The sequence below is a fragment of the Bison bison genome, unplaced genomic scaffold (assembly GCF_000754665.1).
Source record: "Bison bison bison isolate TAMUID 2011002044 unplaced genomic scaffold, Bison_UMD1.0 scf7180017864214, whole genome shotgun sequence".
Classification (NCBI taxonomy): domain Eukaryota; kingdom Metazoa; phylum Chordata; class Mammalia; order Artiodactyla; family Bovidae; genus Bison; species Bison bison.
Genome location: NW_011494786.1, coordinates 85,266 through 105,753, shown reverse-complemented (window position 1 = coordinate 105,753; position 20,488 = coordinate 85,266). Strand labels below are relative to the sequence as shown.

The window sequence follows — 20,488 nt, the reverse complement described above, 5'->3', positions numbered from 1 at the left end:
CAAAGGAACAAAAAGAAGAAACTGAATGGGTGTTGGGGTGGGGATGCAGAAAGAATCACCTTCCCCACGTACAGGTCTGGCCTTGGCTTCAGGAAGCTGATCTCTAAGCCTTGGAATCTCTCTTAACATTTACTATTTGGAGACATGCCTGATAGGAGTATCTTTGTTTGCCAGGGGCCCTGGGCCAGGTAGATAACAACGGCTATATGATTTCAAGCATAGGCTTTGAGCCACGGCAAACATGCGATGGAGGGCGGGGCTCTGGGTCATGTGGTGTCAGCCCCACCTGGAGGGGGCTGGAGACAGATCAGCCACATGGGTGGTCAGTCATGCCCATGTGATGGAGCTCCAATAAAACCCTGGACTTCCGGTTCTGCCGAATGAGGACATCTGGACACTCTGAGCCTGGAACCCTTCTGGACTCAGTCCTGTGCATCTCTTCCCTTGACAGATTTTCATCTGTGTCCTCTCCGTAGTAAACCGTTGCTGTGAGTATGACCATTTTCTGTGAGTTCTGTGAGTCTTTCCAGCAGACTGTTCGGGCATTAGGCCGTTTGGGGGACACTCCGAGGGCTTTCCAGGTGGCACTAGTGGTAAAGAACCTACCTGCAAGTGCAGGAGAAGTAAGAGACATGGGTGTGATCCCGGGTCAGGAAGATCCCCTGGAGTAGGAAATGGCAGCCCACTCCAGGATTCTTGCCTGGAGAATTCCATGGACAGAGGAGCCTGGCGGGCTACAGTCCGTGGGGGTCACAAGAGTCGGACACGACTGAACAATTAAACCACCACCACCGTGAACCTGCCGTTGGTGTCAGAGCAAGGACGGTCTTGGATTGCTCCCTTCCAATGCTTCGGTGAGGGCAAACACTTTACCCTCACTCGGAGATTAATTTACACATGGGACCAGACACTGACTTGGTAACAAGATCTCTGTCGTTGAGTTGTGTAAGACAGCAGGAAATGGGAGCTGTTATATGACTGGGTGGGATTTCAATACCCAGGGCCATTGCCTGATAATATTATTCGAGCAGATCAGAAGCCATTGTGCAAACAGTGCTCTGGGGGTTTTAATTCTCTCAGACACAAGGGGGCCCTCAAGGCTGGCTCTTGGAGAAGACAACCAGTGAGGAAGTTGGGTCTGTGCTGAATCGGAGGATTAGTGAAAATAAAGACAAAAGCCAAGCTGCCTCCAGTGAAGACAGGTTTCTACACCGCTCTGCTCAGGGTTATACGACCTTAAATCATTCAGTTCACTTCCCATGTTGGAGACAAGCTCCCCCTCCCCCATCCCGCACAAGTGCAGTTTCCTGGCCTTGTCACAAGCTTTTTGGGGGGTCCAGACCTTTTAGTCTCAACAGCCTCCACCATCCCATCTTCACAAGCCGCCAGACTCTGGTAAAAGAGCCAGGAGGTCAGGCAGCAGATGGTTGTCCTCAAAGATGTCAGCATGCTGTGTTCAGGAAGGAATCAGACGTGTGAGGCAGGGAGACAGGGCAGAGGGGGCCCATGAGGCTCACGGGCTAGACCCCACAGCAGCTGAGCCAACGGGGTGAAAGGGCACCCCGGGGGTAAACGGGGCACTTGTGGGGGCTCCAGTGTCCTCTGGGACAAAAGGAGGAGCTGAACGGTGTGGGGTTCTGGTGTCTGTCAGAGGAGGAGGTGCAGCACCTAATGAGCCCAGGACCCAATATCAGCTGCTTAGAGGGCTTTGGCAGACTGGGTGCCCAAAGGAACCCGTGACACTCCTGCCTGGGTCCCTGAGGAGGGTGGGTATGGAAGGGCCTGTGGATGCAACAGCAGAAGGTGAATTCCAGCCTCTGCAGCAAATGGCTACCAGCCCAGGCTCTCGTACTTGCTGGTGTTCCCACTTTGTTGTATGTGCATTTTATTCCTTTACCCAAATTGTCTGCCCAGAAGATTCCGTGGCGGGATCCTTGTTCCATCAGCTTCAACGTTCCCACTAAGGGAATCTTCTGATCATGAACTCGGTGGCCCAACCCCGCACCCCATGTTTCTTTCTCATCATCCATCTCATCTCTCATGTTCTCATCATTTTATTTTCTTCAAAGCACTTGACACCCACCATCAATCTCTCTGTTTAATCAATCTGTGTCTTTAAAGTGGGTTTCTTACAGAAAACCAAAAATAGGGTCTTGTTTTAAAATCCACTCATGAATGTTTACAACATTCATATGGAGCTCTGTATCACGGTCACAGGTGTAAAGCCTTATATAGAGGCCACACAGGTGGAGCCCTGCACCAAGGTCATCTCCGAACTGACCAAGTCCCACAGTAACCATTGCCATGAGCCTCCCTGATCTAAACTGGCCAGCTCCCTTACCCCATATTAGGAAAATATACTCACCCAATTACCCACCCTATAGCACCCTAACTAATCACCTAATGCTACCCTTCCAGCAGGAATTTTCTTTGTCTTGAGACTATAAAAATTGGCTACTAATCCATGAAAGGAGTCAGCTCTTCCTTGAGCCAGCCCGCTGTTCTAACAGTATCTCCTGCTTTAATAAACTCTATACTCCTCTCATTCTGCCTCTAGAATCTGTGTCTAGAGATTCTTTTCCAACTTGTGCACAGACCACGACAATTCACATTTAAAGTGATTATTGATGTGGTTGCATTAATCTCTACTCTTTTCTTTTTTGTGTGACTCTTTTCTATTTGTTGCCTTGGTTCTTCACCCCCCACTGTTTTGCTTTGTCTTCTACTCTTTTTCTGCCCTGTCTGTTTTAATTGAGCATGTTATATAATTCTATTTTTTCTCCTTTCTTAGCATGTCAATTATAGTTTGTATTTTTCTAGTTTTAGTGGTTGTTCTGAAGTTTGTAATATTTATATACAACAACACTAAGGCCTCTTCCAACAACACTGTATCACTTCACAGGTGATGCAGGTACCTTATCAGTTCAGTTCAGTTGCTCAGTTGTGTCTGACTCTTTGCGACCCCATGGACTGCAGCACACCAGGCTTCCCTGTCCATCACCAACTCCTGAAGCTTACTCAAACTCATGTCCATCGAATCAGTGATGCCATCCAACCATCTCGTCCTCTGTCGTCCCCTTCTCCAGCCTTCAATCTTTCCTAGCATCAGGGTCTTTTCCAATGAGTCAGTTCTTCGAATCAGGTGGCCAAAGTATTGGAGTTTCAGCTTCAGCATCAATCCTTCCAATGAATATTCAGGACTGATTTCCTTTAGGATGGACTGGTTGGATCTCCTTGCAGTCCAAGGGACTCTCAACAGTCTTCTCCAACGCCACACTTCAAAAGCATCAATTCTTAGCGCTCAGCTTTCTTTATAGTCCAACTCACATCCTTACATAACTACTGGAAAAACCATAGCCTTAACGAGATGGACCTTTGTTGGCAAAGTAATGTCTCTGCTTTTTAATATGCTGTCTAGGTTGGTCATAACTTTTCTTCCAAGGAGTAAGCGTCTTTAAATTTCATGGCTACAGTCACCATCTGCAGTGATTTTGGAGCCCCCAAAAATAAAGTCTGTCACTGTTTCCACTGTTTCTCCATCTATTTGCCATGAAGTGATGGGACCAGATGCCATGATCTTAGTTTTCTGAATGTTGAGCTTTAAGCCAACTTTTTCACTGTCTTCTTTCACTTTCATCAAGAGTCTCTTTAGTTCTTCGCTTTCTGCCATAAAGGTGGTGTCATCTGTGAATCTGAGGTTATTGATATTTCTCCCAGCAATATTGATTCCAGCTTGTGCTTCATCCAGCCTGGCATTTCGCATGATGTATTCTGCACGTAAGTTTAAATAAGCAGGATGACAATATACAGCCTTGACGTACTCCTTTTCCTATTTGGAACCAGTCTGTTGTTCCATGTCCAGTTCTAACTGTTGCTTCTTGATCTGCATACAGACTTCTCAGGTACCTTATAACTGCTTATAATTCCTCCGTCCTACCCCTTATAACACTGTTGTCATAGATTTCTTTTATCCTTAAGCTATAATCATCTGATACATTGTTGGCATTATTATTCTGAACACCTCGCACTTATTTGCTTATATATTCATACAGCCTGTTTTCCCCAACTAGAATGTAAGCAGTACCACCAATGCAGGAATTGAGTCTGACATATGTAACATCGTAGACCCTGGGACTAAAACAGTACCAGGCACAGAGTGGTACTCAGTAAATATTTGTTGCATGAGCCAGTGGAATCTTTCTTTCAACATACTTGAGTAACCTGATCTAACATCCAAACAATGGATGTAAAGTGAAGCCCTAGAGGTATGTACAAACTCGAATGCTCATTGGCCAATCCCTTGAAGGGGTAGAGCGTTCAATTAGAAAAGAAAGGGTTATAAATCCTCACATAATCCCCCTGAAGCACCCCAGAGAGGAGATCCAGGAAGAGATAAGGTTAGTGGTGAAGTTCTTATCTGTTCTTTTTAGGCTTGGTTGGATAGTTTATTTTGTGACCAAATTTGTCACTTGTAGTCAGAAATTTTTGTGATTTTATGGTTAACTTAATGACTATTATTTACTTTTATTTTTGTTGAAGTATAGTTGATTTAAAATGCTGTTCCAGTCTCTGCTCTACAGTAATGACTATTTCTAAACTTGCTTGTATCAAACAAAAGGAATGGGTATTTTTTTCTGCAGAGTAGATACACCTATGAAAATGAAATAGCATATGTACATCTAAACAAGGCCTTTGAAGACTATCATTTCGATGCATGAAATGTGCATTATGTCAGACATTCAAATGCCCTCAAAACTGTGTTACATATTAAGTGTAATTTCAAAAATAAGTATGTAAGAGTCAAGTGGTATTTCAGTTGATTGGTGGACATAACGCCCTTGGTGGAACTTAAGCGTTTGTTAATTTTTGAGCCATGACATTTTTTCCTCCTTGGCCAAATTGCATCGTTTTGAACACAGCTGGAAAGAACACAGAAATCACCCGCTCTGTGCTGGGTGCCTACAGGTAAACTCAATCTCCTGCATCCCTTGAATGCGTGGAAGATTCAGTTCAAATGATCTGACACTGGGGTCTTCCCCTGGGGTCTTGCTTCCTCAGGGGATGGCGCCAAGTTGAAAGCAGGAGTCTCTAAGTCAAACCCTGACACAGATTTTTCTAGAATTTGCCCCAGTTTTTAACAGCAGTGGGCCATGTTGTGGTTCACTTTGTTTATCCTCCAAGGAGCGTGGGATGAAAGTCTCCTCCCTCAGCTATATTTTTCATTTAAGTAAGTTTGTTAACCTTTCGAGGATAAGTCAACATGAATCAATCTGTTAGACTTTAATGCAAAGGAAATTTCATTTCTATAACTGAAATATAGAAGATGCTTACTTAGCATGTGAACTTGGAACAAAATTACCTCCCTCATCATGCTATAAGTAATCCCCACTCCCACCTCACCCAGGAATAGGGTTCAGCTATTTGTGTCTTTAAAATGTCATGTAAACACTGCTGCTGCTGCTGCTGCTAAGTCGCTTCAGTCGTGTCCTACTCTGTGAGATCCCATAGACGGCAGCCCACCAGGCTCCCCCGTCCCTGGGATTCTCCAGGCAAGAACACTGGAGTGGGTTGCCATTTCCTTCTCCAATGCACGAAAGTGAAAAGTGAAAGGGAAGTCGCTCAGTCATGTCCAACTCTTAGTGACCCCATGGACTGCAGCCTACCAGGCTCCTCCATCCATGGGATTTTCCAGGCAAGAGTACTGGAGTGGGGTGCCATTGCCTTCTCTACATGTAAACACTAACGCAGCTCTTTTGGTGAGGGTGGAGTGGGGGTGGGGGCTCCATGTAGGAGACTTTCCCTCTGATAGCATGTCAAACCCAACTAATTAAGGTGTCAGATCCAGGAACTTCCCTGGGGGTCCAGTGTTCAAGACTCTGTACTCCCAGTACAGGGGGCACAGGTTCGATTTCTGGCTGGGAAACTAAGAGCCCATGCGCTGCTCTGCTTTGTCATGAAGGTAGACGGTTCTGATCCACTGGAGAAGCAGAATAAATGTCAAGGATATTTCTAGTGATAATAGATTCAAAATTCGCCTCTTGTATTCTGGCCCAAAACATCTGCTAAAACTGGCAACTTCTTTAGTTAATCTCTCAAAACTTTCATTATCTTAAAAACTCAATAAAAGCCTGCTTTTTGCCTAACTGAAATCAAGGAAAATGTGCATTGATATGCCTAAATTATCCAGAACAACTGTTAACATTGTCAGCAGAATTTCACACCCATCGCCCCCAAAAGACTGGCTGATTTCCCAACATGTATGTTCAGCAGATAGGAGCAAAGGGCGAATGAATATAGGGGAAAAGAAGTAAGATCAGAAAGACTGTTAAAGCTGAGAAAAGGAAGATGATTGAACTCTGAACCAACTCCTCATTTTACAGTTGAAGAAACTGACATCTGTTTTTCCAGATCTGCCCAAGAGCTTGGATCTACACACCTGGTACTTGGTTAATTTTGGAGATTGGAGGAGGCCTTGCATCCTAGGAATTCCTCTCTTTAAGGGGGTCAGTGTAAATGATTCAACATAGGAAATAGAATTCTGCCTGATTCTCTCTCCCCTTCCCTTTCTCTATTCTGGCCCCACACCCTCCTGCACATCACCATTTGCTCAGCCTGCTTTTTAAACATCAGATTCTGTATTTTGTGCCTGTGCAGCAAATCCTGGGAGAACCTGGGGCCACACCCTGAGTCCCAGGTGTAGTGTAGTTGGGCTTTCACTCTAGATCTGGCTTCTCAAGCTTAATTTTAGTACAGGCACATCTCGTTTTATTGTGCTCTGCAGCTATTGCACTGTTTCTTTGTTTTACTTTTTTTTCACAAATAGTAGTTTTGTGAAACCCTGCTTCAAGCAAGTTTGTCAGCATCATTTTTCCAATTAGCATTTGTTCACTTTGTGTCTCTGTATCACATTTTGGTAAATATCATGATATTTCAAATTTTTTCATTATTATTAACTTGTTATGATGATAAGTGATCTTTGATGTTACTATTGCAAGAAGATTATGACTTGCTGCAAGTTCAGGTGATGGCAAGCATTTTTTAGCAATAAAGTATTTTCTAATTAAGCTATGTACATTTTTTTAGACATAATGGTATATAGCACAGTTAAAAAATACAGTATAGTACGAGCATAACTTTTATATGCACTGCTGCTGCTACTGCTGCTGCTAAGTCGCTTCAGTCGTGTCCGACTCTGTGCGTCCCCATAGAGGGCAGCCCACCAGGCTTCCCCGTCCCTGGGATTTTCCAGGCAAGAACACTGGAGTGGGTTGCCATTTCCTTCTCCAGTGCATGAAAGTGAAAAGTGAAAGGGATGTCGCTCAGTCGTGTCTGACTCTTAGCAACCCCATGGACTGCAGCCTACCAGGCTCCTCCGTCCATGGGATTTTCCAGGCAAGAGTACTGGAGTGGGGTGCCACTGCCTTCTCCACTAGATGGGGTCTAAAAGTTCTTCCAGATATAATTCCACAGACTCAAGTCGGCAAAAGCACCCTGAGCTTCAGGGACATCCTAAGGAAATCGTAATGTCTTTACCTTGAAAATGAGGACTGGGGAGGTGGTAGTTTTTCAGAGAGGAAATGTCACTTGGGTCCTTCCTGTACTGGGAGCTGCCCTAGGAAACAAACAAAAAAAGTGTGACTCACTTTATTCCAGTATTCACTTTATTGCCGTGGTCTGGAACCAAATCCGCAATTTCTCTGGGCTCTGCCTGGGTTCAAATGAATCCCTTGGGGGGTCTTGTGAAAAATGCAGCCTTTGATTCAGTAGATCCAGCCCAGGAACTGAGATTCTGCATTTCTAACAAGTTCCTTGACAAAGCTGATGCTGCAGGTCCAGTGTTCAGGTCTCTATGCTTCCACAGCAGGGGGCATGGTTCAGTCCCTAGTCAGGGAACTACGATCCCGCATGCCACACAGCCAAAGAAACAAAGCAGAAAACAACAACAAATACACTTCTAAAGAACGCCTTCCACTTCCATTGATTTTTTTTTTCTCACATGTGACTGTTGCTACAATCTGGAGATATAGGCGTGTGTATGCGTGTGTGTGTGTGAGGGGGGCGCAGATGCCATTTTTTGAGTCCTTACTATGTTCAGCAGTTTGCACACTTTCACATTTCTGCTGCTGCTGCTAAGTCGCGTCAGTCGTGTCCGACTCTGTGCGACCCCATAGACGGCAGCCCAGCAGGCTCCCCCGTCCCTGGGATTCTCCAGGCAAGAACACTGGAGTGGGTTGCCATCACATTTCTACCACTAACCAAATGATTTAGGGACTATAAGGAAACTGTAGCTGAGAGAGGTTTAAAAAACTTACTCAAGTGAGAAGAGGAGCTGAAATCTAGACATAGGTCTTTGCTTTTCCTGGTATCCAGGGCCCAACTCAGATACATGTTCTTCCACATTTTCTAAAATTGTTTTTTTAATTTTAGTTTTATCTGCTCAAATTTTTGCCCACTGGGTTGTTTTTTTTTTTTTTTTTTTCCACTGGTTTTAAGTGTTGGTTTTTATTTTTTATTATTGAGGTACAAGTGTTCTTTATACATTCTGGATGAGTTCCTTAAATCAGGTACGCTTTGTAAATAATTTCTCCCAATATCTGATTTGCCTTTTCTTTTTGTTAAAAAATACCTTTTGAAAAGCAAAGTTTTAAGTACTGGTAAGTGCAATTTTTAAAAATTTGTGGGTTTTGCTTTCTGGTTTTTATCACATAAGTCATTGCTTAATTTACAGTCACAAAAAAAAAAAAAGAAAAAGAAATTTAGGGCATGCTTATTACTGAAAGACCACACACCGAATATCCAAAGGCTGTCATACCATCATGGCTGCTTTCTGCCCACCTTGCCTTGGGCACCTGGGGTTCTAAGTGGGATGTGCATAATCCTGCTCACCTCAGGTAAAGCCGCACACAGGAGAAGTTCAACACCCCTGAGTGATGAGTCTCAATTCCCACTGTCAGAAGAGTCATGTGGGGAGGGCTTCCCTGGTGGCTCAGCAGTAAAGAATCCACCTGCCAACGCAGGAGACATAGGTTCGATCCCTGATCCAGGAAGATCCCACGTGCTGCGGAGCAACTAAGCCCCTGTGCCACAACTACTGAGCCCACGTGCTGCAACTGCTGAAGCCCACGTGCCCTAGAGTCTGTGCTCCTCAACAAGAGACACCACCACAAAGAGAAGCCTTCACACCATGACTCTAGAGTAGCCCCCACTCCCTGCAACTAGAGAAAAGCTCACATGGCAACAAAGACTCAGCACAGCCAAAATAAATGAATAAATAAAATTATTTTTGTAAAAGGAGTCAGGCAAGGAGTCTACTTTGGGAACAAGGTGTATTTAACTCAGGACACACCTGTTGGTCAAGGTCAACACAAAAAGCAGACTTGAAGAGATGCGAGTGAATTTATACTCAGCGTGACTCCTCAGGCTCTTGTTCTTCCAGCAAGCTGTGTTCTCAGAGCTGTTTGCATTTGGGATGAAATCCAGAAAGAATCCTTTTGTTCTTGGCTTCTTTGTTTCCCACAAGCAGGATGAATATTTCCATCACACCTGTTCTTTCAAGCTTTGACAATGTTCTTTTTTTTAAACAATGACAATGGGGTTTACTTTCTGAAGCATAAACTTGGGCCTCTGTGTTACCAAGTTGTGGTTTGAAATTAATCTTTGTTGAAATTCATTACAGGTCAAGGATAAAGGACTAAAGAAGTTGATTTAGGCCATTAATCTATAATGCCTTGGGAGTAGGGAGAGGTGGGGGCTCAAGGAACCAAACATATTTATATATACCTAATCTGTAAGGCTCTGTCCCTGTAATACTATATTATGCTTTTCGTAAACACTTATTCTGACTTACCTCTTCATGGTCTGGATATTTCCATCACTAGATATAAGGTTTTCAATGGCAGAAACCACATCTTATTTATCTTTGTATGACTGCAGTGTGCAGCCTAGGACTATAGCCAAAGAAGGAGATCCATAAACATTTAATGTTGAAAGAATGAATGATCAAACACAGAAATCTTAACAAATGAAAAAACTGGTCTTTGTATGTGGCTCATTGAGGTAATAGCTGCCATATGTCTAGGATAATGCTGGGTTGGTTCTGCAGGAGATGGAAGAACTATGTCACGACTCCTGCCTACCAGGAGCTTAATATATTGTGGTATTGAATCCAGCGGAGCAGTTCATCCTGGGCTATGGTGTGAGATTGTAAGATGTACTGGGCCCCTTGTCTGTCTCTGCTATTCTAGAAGGAACAGTTCCTCCTGGGAGGGGTTGAGTGGGGACCAGAGTCCTGTTGAGACTCCATCATTCACCTGAGAGCCCAATTCAGAACGTTGTGGAGCGCGGGCTGAGAGGTGAGGAAGAGCGGCTAGTTGGCTAGAGGCAGCCATCAATGGGGCACATGAACACTTGCTGGGATTTTTATAAGAAGTGGTGGCTGGTTACTAACAACTAGAAAAAAAGTTTTCTTTCTTTTGCACTGGAAGGTAAGATTGCAGGCTATGGTCCTGTTTATCTGAAATGAGTTCTCCTTCATTGTAACCCTGGGCTTTGGGGGCTCCCTTGGGCACCAGGGAAGACTTGGAGGTAGTGGTGGGGAGGGGAGTTGATTCATCCTTTAACTTCCTACACATCTTGAGACTGTTTGTGGGTCAGGCCGAAGTAAGTGGGTGGGGGAGGGAAATTGTGAACACAAAGGGTCACATTAAATTCCCAAATACACTTCTTTACAGCAGCAAACCCTGCACGTGCTCCAATTACCCTCATAACCACAAATGAAGGCAAAAACCACGCCAGTTTTTACATTTTAAATATCTTCTATTGCAATATCTGATCAAATTTCCAAAAGTTTTAGCTCTCTTTTACAAGTATCAGTTGCGTTTGTGACAAACATAAATCATGTGTAAAACAAGCCAATCTTAGCATAAAAAATTCTAAGAAAATACCATATCCACCTGTAATTTGATTAAAGAAGCATGGAAGACTCTAGTTGATATGGGTGAGACATGATGGTATGTATTTTATCTATTAATTTTTTTCAATCCTTGGTCTTCACAACAACTCTCTGAGGCAGGGAGTACAACCACTACCCCCATCTTAAGGATTAGGAGACAGAGGCCTAGAGAGATGGAATAAGGTTGTACAATAGTGAGGACTCATGACTCTAAAGCACAGAGCCCCCAGCCTTTGAAGGATGGGAGTAGTCACACTCACTTATCATTTCTGTTTGAGCATCCAACCCCATGTCTAACACAGAGCAAGCTGTACCTGAACAGAATCAGATCCAAACTTGGGTCCACTTGCCTATGTTCAATAAAGCCATTCTACTGACACTGGGCTGTGGTAACGGAAAGAGTAGCACTTATTGCAGGGTACCAAGCAAGGCGTCCAGGACAGCTAGTGCTCAAAAAGCGCAAACTCTCCGATGGATTTCAGCAAAGCATTTTTAAAGGCCAGGCGAGGGTAGGGGCTGGTATCACGTTATCAGTCCTCAGGCTCTGGTAGGTCTGGGGCCTATGTGCTCGTGATCATCAAGTAATTAGTTTCTCCCATTTGGTGGTGGTTTTAGCATCTGTAAAACAACTCGGGAATGTCCATCAGATGCTGTTAGCTAGGTACTTCAGAAAGGAGTGACAACAGAAGACAGGAGAAAAGGGATCTGTTCCCAGAAGGCCTCACAAAGTCCTACAGTGAGTCACAAGCTTTCTCACTGTTCATTCTCTTGGACGGGCCCAAGGGGTTGTTAGCCACATCCAGGAGGTTGTATTCAATGGAGCCCAGGCCTCCCTCTCACTCAGTGACTCTCCCCTCATTCCATTCCTGACGCCAGACTGCTCTCCACTTGTCCGATGTTTGCAGCTTCTCACTGATTCCACCTCGAAAGCACGTATCTCTACATCCCTTCGAATATCAACTGCCATGCCAACAAGAAGCTTGTCCCATTCTTAATACGTTTAGAATGGCATTTTGCTTACAGTCCTTTTGTCTGAGAGTTCTGTATCATTGGCATCATTGGTAGCTCACTCTTGACAAGAACTAATACATAATCTGGAGCCTCCAAGTCATGACACTCAGTGGCCACATGAGGTGCCCATCTCCTGTGAGCAGTCCAGGGCTGTGAGTTTTCATCTCACTAAGAGAATAACCAGACAGAAGAAAGACTATTCAGCCTACACTTTAGCACCCACTGCTCAGAAACAGCTTTCTGGAAGCTACCAGAGATGCCTGTATTTAGATCCATGGTTTCTAAACCAAAGGGTAACTTTTGGCCAACTAGGGGAGCAGAATAGAATCACTATAAAAAGAGTCCCATTGGGTTTATTTCAAACAGAATTTGGACCAAACATTTCAGGGAGACAGAATGACAGGAAGCAACCTCAGAGCAGCCGCAGTTTGACTTACATCCTCATCCCTGTTTCTCAGGGCAGGTAGAGAGGGGTCAAATGTGGGAGCACTGTGCACCCAAGAGAGAGGAAGATGGAGCTTCCCAAGTGAGACACCAGCATTTGACTTCACCAGTATTGCTTGATTTTTATCTGAAAGCTGCAGAATGCCTGCAGACCTGGAGGGGGTCCTCTGAGCCAGGACCCATTTGTCAGTTGCCAGTTTCATTTGCCTCCTGACACATGATCAGGACCTGGAAGCTGGCCATCTGGATGTGAATGTCCCAGGCACAGGAACCAACTGTATGTATTTGGCTGCACCTTCTTCCTTTTGATTTCTACGAGTATGAGGGGCTGCTTCTATCTGGTCCTTAATCATCCTATAAGGGATGCTCCAGGAGATCAGAGGATTCAGGAGTTATCTTGTTGGAGAGAGGTTAAGAAGAAGACATAGTCACTGTCTCCTCTTCTCATATTTTCTCCACATTCGGTTTATTGTACAATTTGTTTCAAGGTTTGTTAGTAGTGAGCTGCTGGACCTAAGCATAGTTTCTCTAATCAGAGAACCGTGGTACCTTTTTAATCATTGTGTCTCCCGGGACAATACAGTGGTGGGTTTTCAAGAAGCTCTTGAAATTGTCATGCAAGAGCTAACCAGGCAGTTTAAAAGGAATGAATCTTGACAACCAAACATAGCCAGTGCCCAGGAAGTGGCAAGACGGCAGGAAAGGAATCAAACTTCTCCAAGAGTTAAACTGTAAATCCAATGCAGAGGAGAAGTGGCTGGCTGTGGGGAAATGGCTTCAAAAACCTCAAGACTTGAGAACCCAAGTGACTCCGTTCGCATATGATTGTGGGTATTAACAGTTACGTTTCTCATCATAAACTGACTACTGTTATTCTGATTTTCTTACTTCCTTGCGAGTTTTGTTAGCATAAGCAGCCACTGAAAGTGGGATCCTGGCTAGCATGTAATGCAGGGCAGTTTGGGGCTTAACTGGTTTGTTTGTTCTTTTCCTATTTCTTAAATTGTGAGACAGAGCATACACACAGGAAAGTGCAAGAGTATTTCTATACAGTTTAAAGATTAATTATAAAGGCTAATTACTAATTCTGTTTCAGAAACAGAACGTTATTAGCATCCCAGAACCCCCATACCCCGATCCAATCAGCCCCCATTTCTCCTCACTAGAGGTAACCACCATCTTGTGTCTGTCATAATTATTTCTTTGCTTCTCTTCATACTTTTGCCTCCTATGTATGCATCCCTAAATAATAGTTTTGTTTCACCAATTTTGGAATTAAGGGGAGATACACCATATAGTCTGTGCTAGTTTGTTCTTTTAAACACATGTTCTTATTTTGCCCTTCAGAAAACCCAAGCCAGCAGTCATGGCAGCCAAACCCAAGCTCTGGTACTTCCACGGCCGAGGCAGGATGGAGTCTATCCGCTGGCTGCTGGCTGCAGCTGGTGTGGAGGTGGGTTCCCGATTGGGAAATGGAAGTGGGGCGGGTAATCTGGGTGAGACTGAAGTGGTCCTCTTCACCTTTCAAAAGTCAGGATGGTGCCTTTCAATCTGTATCCACTCTTTCCCTTTCCAACTGCCTTCTTGAGGTGAAGGTGGGCTCATAGTCCTCTGCTTAAACAGGGGTAGGAAGGGAGAAGCCTAGGGAGGTGTTCTGGAAGATTCCTGAGCCTAGAAAGATCTTCAGTTCAGTTCAGTCACTCAGTCGTGTCCGACTCTTTGCGACCCCATGAATCGCAGCATGCCAGGCCTCCCTGTCCATCACCAACTCCCAGAGTTCACTCAAACTCACATCCATCAGGTTGGTGATGCCATCCAGCCATCTCATCCTCTGTCGTCCCCTTCTCCTCCTGCCCCCAATCCCTCCCAGCATCAGGGTCTTTTCCAATGAGTCAACTCTTTGCATGAGGTGGCCAAAGTACTGGAGTTTCAGCCTCAGGATCATTCCTTCCCATGAACACCAAGGACTGGTCTCCTTTAGAATGGACTGGTTGGATCCCCCTGCAGTCCAAGGGACTCTCAAGAGTCTTCTCCAACACCACAGTTCAAAAGCATCAATTCTTCAGCACTCAGCTTTCTTCACAGTCCAACTCTCACATCCATACATGACCACTGGAAAAACCATAGCCTTGACTAGATGGACCTTTGTTGGCAAAGTAGTGTCTCTGCTTTTGAATATGCTATCTAGGTTGGTCATAACTTTCCTTCCAAGGAGTAAGTGTCTTTTAACTTCATGGCTGCAATTACCATCTGCAGTGATTTTGGAGCCCCCAAAATAAAGTCTGTCACTGTTTCCACTGTTTCCCCATCTATTTGCCATGAAGTGATGGGACCAGATGCCATGATCTTAGTTTTCTGAATGTTGAGCTTTAAGCCAACTTTTTTACTCCCCTCTTTCACTTTCATCAAGAGGCTTTTGAGTTCCTCTTCACTTTCTGCCATAATCTTGGTGGATATCAAATTGAGGAGATAGAAGAGACTCACATTTGAATCATTCTCTCAGTTGAGACCAGCTCATTTCCCAGGGTCTTTCCAACTCTGGTCAGCACTTCAGTCCTGTTCTACCCATGGCTGTCCACTGGAACTTCAGGCCCAGCTGCAGCTTGCCCACCACCCCTTGACCCTTCTCCTAAAGGCTTACCCCACAGGGATCTTTCCCTAATTTCAGTATTTTTTCTTAACCCTCTCTCTGACTTTTTCATAGATTTTTTAACAAGTGCTTTGGAATTGTTCTGTTTCATGCAGGTATAGACTCCCTTGTCCCTGATTGAATGCCACCTCCTCTAGAACATGGACTTGGGATCTTCTTTATTTTGCTTTATTTACTCCCCTTATCTTAAGCCCCATTTCAAGGTTTGGTGTACAAAAAATCACTCTGTCCCACAAAAGCTCTGGAAACTCCATCAGTAAATGATGATACTCCCACTTGAGTAATGATCTTTGGGTCCCTTTCACTGAGTATGTGAGCAAAAAGAAATGCCTAATTTGACCTGATATGGAGGGAAGAGGATGCAGAAGAGAGAGAAGAAAAAAAGAGAAGAAAGGGAAGAGGAGAAATCAGGGAGCAATTGGAGGAGAGGGCAAGAGTTTGGAGAGAAGGTAGAGCTAAGATGAGGACAAGGAAATATATGAATGGGGGCTTGGGGATATCCTTTAATTAGGAAGGGTGCCTGTCCCATGTTAGCCTAAGCTACTCTTACATGCATGGTCTGTCAGAGTTTTCAGCTACATGATAGTTGATAACTTTGTGGTCTTTTCTTTCTTTTTTGGGGGGGGCGGTTCAAGGTGATTTTTTTATTTGAAAATGAATACGTATGTTTATGCAGGAGATGCAAACACACTTATCCACTTAAAGGAGGGACAGATCCTCTCAGTAACAAATTCTTGAACAGGTGCTAATTTTTTTAACTAATTTTTATAATATTTTCATTCTGGAAGATGTTGGGAATTTTATACTATAAGCATTTCTTTTCTTTCTCTCACCTTAGGTTTATAACAATGTATCCTGTTTATTTTTTTTTTTAGTTTGAAGAAGAATTTCTTGAAACAAGAGAACAATATGAGAAGTTGCAGAAGGGTGAGCCTAGATTTATTCAATGTTATCTTACGGGAAAAATAAAATATGTTCCCAGAAATATTCATTTCAGCACAGAACTCTAGAATGACAACCATTAGAAAAGGCAAACAGCATGATTGCTAATACTAACTGTTCACTTTGCCCCCAGTGTAGAGCTAAAGGTGTCATCTGCTCTGCCTCCTTAGCCTCATAAAAAGGTATCGAGTAGGTTATGACTCTGGCTTCAACTTAGCAACAGCCTGGGTTGATCCAGTGCCAACTGGTTCAATAATCCCCACCCCACCAGAGAAGGCTTCAAGGATTCTTCACAATGATCCAGTGGGCCAGAGGAGAGGGAAAAAAAGGGCAGGTGAATTAGATCTAAAATATTCCCTGGTTCTTGTGGTTCATATTCACTTTTTCTTAGTGGTTTTAGCAGATTAACAGAGATAATTTTACCAGGTCACAACTGTAGAATCAAAACTATAGAAAAGATCCAAATTTGATTACATTCAGAAGTTCTTAATCCCTACAATTCCCCGATTTTCTCCCACTAAGAGAGAAGACTGATATTTCTCCAGTCCTACTTCTCACAGCCATAATGTTATTTTTTTTATCTAAGGAAACCCAGGGTCCCTATCGTTGCTGATAAGCAGTCATGAAATTACCACAGATTATTTTTTAAGAAAGACTTTCAGCGAATCATCAGCAGACCTGCCATTTACAAACTGCATGGCTTTGGTCAAGACCTTTCATTTCTCTTCATCCTGTCTTCTTGCCATACAATAAGAGAATCTTTCTTGTCTTGACTGCAGAGTACCAGGAAATCTCATGGAGAGGGAAGACCTGCTTAACCCTTCCCCAGTTTTCATTCAGGACCTTTATCATCTAGAATCCCTCTGAAGCGTCTCTTCCCCTCTTCCTCTTCATTTCTGCCCCATTTTACTCTAAATAAGGACAGTCACATAGTAGTGGTTAAATACCTATGCATTGAATAAATAAATGGATGTTGTTGTATAAACTCCTCCATGATCAATCTGGCAGGAAATGCCAGGGATTTCCCTGGCACTCCTAGTATTCCCTAGAAATGCAGGAAATCCTAGGGAACCCTCCATCCCTCGCTGGGTCTGTGAGGCTGTTGAGGACAGCCTCCTGGGCATTGCTGCCATCTGTGAGCAGTCCCGAGAGAGCACTGGACTGGGAGTCAGGAGGCCCCCTTCTGCTGGCTTAGCTGTCCTCTCTGGGTCCGAGCAAGTCACTTTGCCCCACTGGCCTCCACAGTGCATTGTCCGTAATATGAACAAACTGAACCAAATGATCTCAAAGGTCCTCTCCTGTGTTCTTGATCTGAGATTTTCTTCAATTCTTCCGAAGAGGATCATCAGCTCCTAGAAGCAGGGATCATTTCTAACGGCTGTTTGCATCATTCATGAACAGCAACACAGAGCTCAGCTTTAGATGTTTATTCAGTTTTGGACAAATGTAGAACTGTCTCAGGAAATGGAGGTTTAGTAGTCTCTCCGCTAAAAATAGTATTGATATTTCTGAAGTACGAGCTTGCCCAAAGAAACTCAGTAAAATGGGGAGGACAGATACTGTTACAGATCAGAAAACAGGCTCGGAGAAGTTAAAGATGTGTCTAAAGTCCTCCATCACCCCCAAAAAACAGGGACACTGGCTCCCCGGAAAGCTGCCAGTGGTGCCTGTGCTAGCTCTCTGCCACCACGTTCCCACGTCTCATTAGGTCAATTATTGGAAGCTGGGGAGATTAACTGTGGCCTTTGCCAGTGCACTAGTGAAATCTGACTCCTATTCTGGGTAAAATTCCTTATTCTCATTAATGTACAGGTGTTTATGAAAATTTAAAGGCTATTCATTCCTTCAAGACCCCATGAAAAAGTACATCTTTAAATAAATTATTTATATCAGCAGTTCACTCAGAAAGAAGAAAAATTTGATTTTACTGAACCTTGATTGTTGACAGTATTCAGTGTTATACTTATGTTATGATGTTTCATCTTTTCAAAATCCTGCTCGATGGATATTACAGCTATTTTAGAGAAAAGGAAACTGGAGCTCAGATAAGTCATTTATTTAAAGTCACAGGGCTCGAAGGGCCAAAGCTAACATGTGGGCCTGGGACCTGGGTTCTTGCTGTCACATCCATCCCATTGCCATGCAGACCTAGAGTGATACCTGTTGTACTTTTTAAAGAATTCAGACTCCATCCCTGAATCAGAGTATCTGGAAGGTGGGGTGAGTATTTTTAACAACCACCTCTTCCAGGTGATTCTGATACACCTGAAACTTTGAAAACCAAAAAGACTGATACTATAATACAGTCAGAGCAAATGTAGAAAGCCTTAAATAACCATGATTAACCAACGTGCAAAAACCCATGTACCTATCAAGCAAATCTCACATTTTCCATTAAACAAATGGTAGGCATTTCCTCAACAACCGGGGTCTTAAACTCACCCCTTTGGATGAAAACTAAGAATTACTCAACAAAATTAGAAGTGGATCCTCCTGTAGGCTGACCACAACCATAAAGGGAGAGTCTCTTAACCTAATCTCTTCGCTCAAACCACAGACGGACGCCTGCTTTTTGGCCAGGTGCCTCTGGTTGAAATTGATGGAATGGAGCTGACACAGACAAGAGCCATCCTCAGCTACCTTGCTGTCAAGTACAACTTGCATGGGAAGGACATGAAGGAGACAGTCAGGTACCAGAGTGCCCGTGCCAATACTTGGTTCTTCTCCAAGCTCTGTCTTCCTATACGGAGACCCAGATCAGATGCAGCCTTTCAGCCTGGAGGGAGGGGAGGAGACAAGGAGACAAGGGAAGATGCTTGTGCTACCCCAGTATATCTTGGGCATGCTCTGAACACCTGCTCCTGGACGCCCCTTCTACTCTTCACAATGGTCTGCATTTGACATTCTCATATTCTCTCCCCACTCCTAACAAAGTGTGTTTTCATAAAATGATCTCATAAACCACTCTGCACAACGGTGGCAATGACTGACTCAGCAAACAAATATTGAGCATTGTATCAACGACCTATTACTGCAAATAATGCTGTATAACATGTCACCCTGAAGCCCAGGGACTTAAGTCAGCAAGGACTTGTTATTGCTCACTGGTCTATGGGGGAAGCCTTGGTGGCTCAGTAAAGAATCTGCTTGGCAATGCAGGAGACTTGGGTTTGATCCTTGGGCCAGGAAGATCCCCTGGAGAAGGAAATGACAACCCACTCCAGAATTCTTGCCTAGGAAATCCCATAGACAGAGAAGTGTGGCAGGCTACAGTCAATGGGGTTGCAAAAGAGTTGGATACGACCGAGTGACTAAACAATGCCACCAGTCAACGGGTCATCTGGGTGTCAGGATTTTCAGGCCAGGCTTGATGTATCTTGGCTGGACTCACTCCTAGGTCTGTGGTCACCTGGTAGTCAGCAAGGAGAATCTAGTTGGGGTGCTGGCTGACCATCAGTTGGTGAGCAAGTGGCCACCTGTCTCTTGTCCTCTTTTCCCGAGCTTGTTCTGATTGCAGCCAGGTAGGGTTCTCAGAAAGCACACAGGCTGTTAGCTTCTGGGCTCAGAACTGGGACATCATTCTAGTGGTCAAATTGAGTCATGAGGTTAGCCCAAGCAGCAGACCCCATCTACTAACAGAAGAGCTGCCAAGCTTTACCACAAACACTGAAGAGTGAAGATTTGTGGCCTTTTTTTTGCATTTCTACACCACAGGGATCCAGTCTGTGCTATGCACTGTGCTAGGCCTGGCTGGGCATGGCTGGGTTCTTTCTCCCAGGAATAGTGCAGTTTTACAGGAAATGAGTAAACTTAAACAGTAAAAATTTTCCTGGATTTGTGGTCGGGGACCTGTTCAGGGGACCTATCACAAATTATACTCAATATTTTGTAATAACCTATAAGGAAAAAATAAATATATCTTATGTACTTATAACTGAATCACTTTTCTGTACACTTGAAACTAGCACAATACTGTAAGTCAATTCTACTTCAATAATTAAAAAAAAAAAAAAGTCATCTGTTCCAATATCTCAGTTCAGTTCAGTTCAGTTGCTCAGTCGTGTCTGACTCTTTGCGACCGCATTGAACCATAGCATGCCAGGCCTCCCTGTCCATCACCAGCTCCCGGAGTCCACCCAAACCCATGTCCATTGAGTTGATGATGCCATCCAACCATCTCATCCTCTGTCGTCCCCTTCTCTTCCTGCCCTCAATCTTTCCCAGTATCAGGGTCTTTTCCAATGAGGCAGGTCTTCACATCAGGTGGCCAAAGTATTAGAGGTTCAGCCTCAACATCAGTCCTTCCAATGAACACCCAGGACTGATCTCCTTTAGGATGGACTGGTTGGATCTCCTTGCAGTCCAAGGGACTCTCAAGAGTCTTCTCCAACACCAAAGTTCAAAAGCATCAATTCTTTGGCACTCAGCTGTCTTTATAGTCCAACTCTCACATCTATACATGACCACTGGAAAAACCATAGCCTTGACTA

General features: G+C 44.1%; 1 protein-coding gene across 2 annotated transcripts in view; it reads left to right on the top strand.

The window, feature by feature from the left end:
* Positions 1–317: 317 nt before the first annotated feature.
* LOC104992393 (glutathione S-transferase A4-like) overlaps positions 318–20,488 on the top strand; it is a 26,315-nt gene continuing 6,144 nt past the window's right edge. The window contains exons 1-4 of one of the 2 annotated variants that reach the window (XM_010845248.1): positions 318–488; positions 13,754–13,859; positions 15,932–15,983; positions 18,556–18,688. In XM_010845248.1, the coding sequence (XP_010843550.1) occupies positions 13,773–13,859; positions 15,932–15,983; positions 18,556–18,688 (272 nt within the window). In that variant the 5' untranslated portion in view covers positions 318–488; positions 13,754–13,772. Of the gene's footprint in view, positions 489–4,345; positions 4,398–13,753; positions 13,860–15,931; positions 15,984–18,555; positions 18,689–20,488 lie in introns of those variants that run through there. The other variant, XM_010845249.1, reaches the window with a different exon arrangement.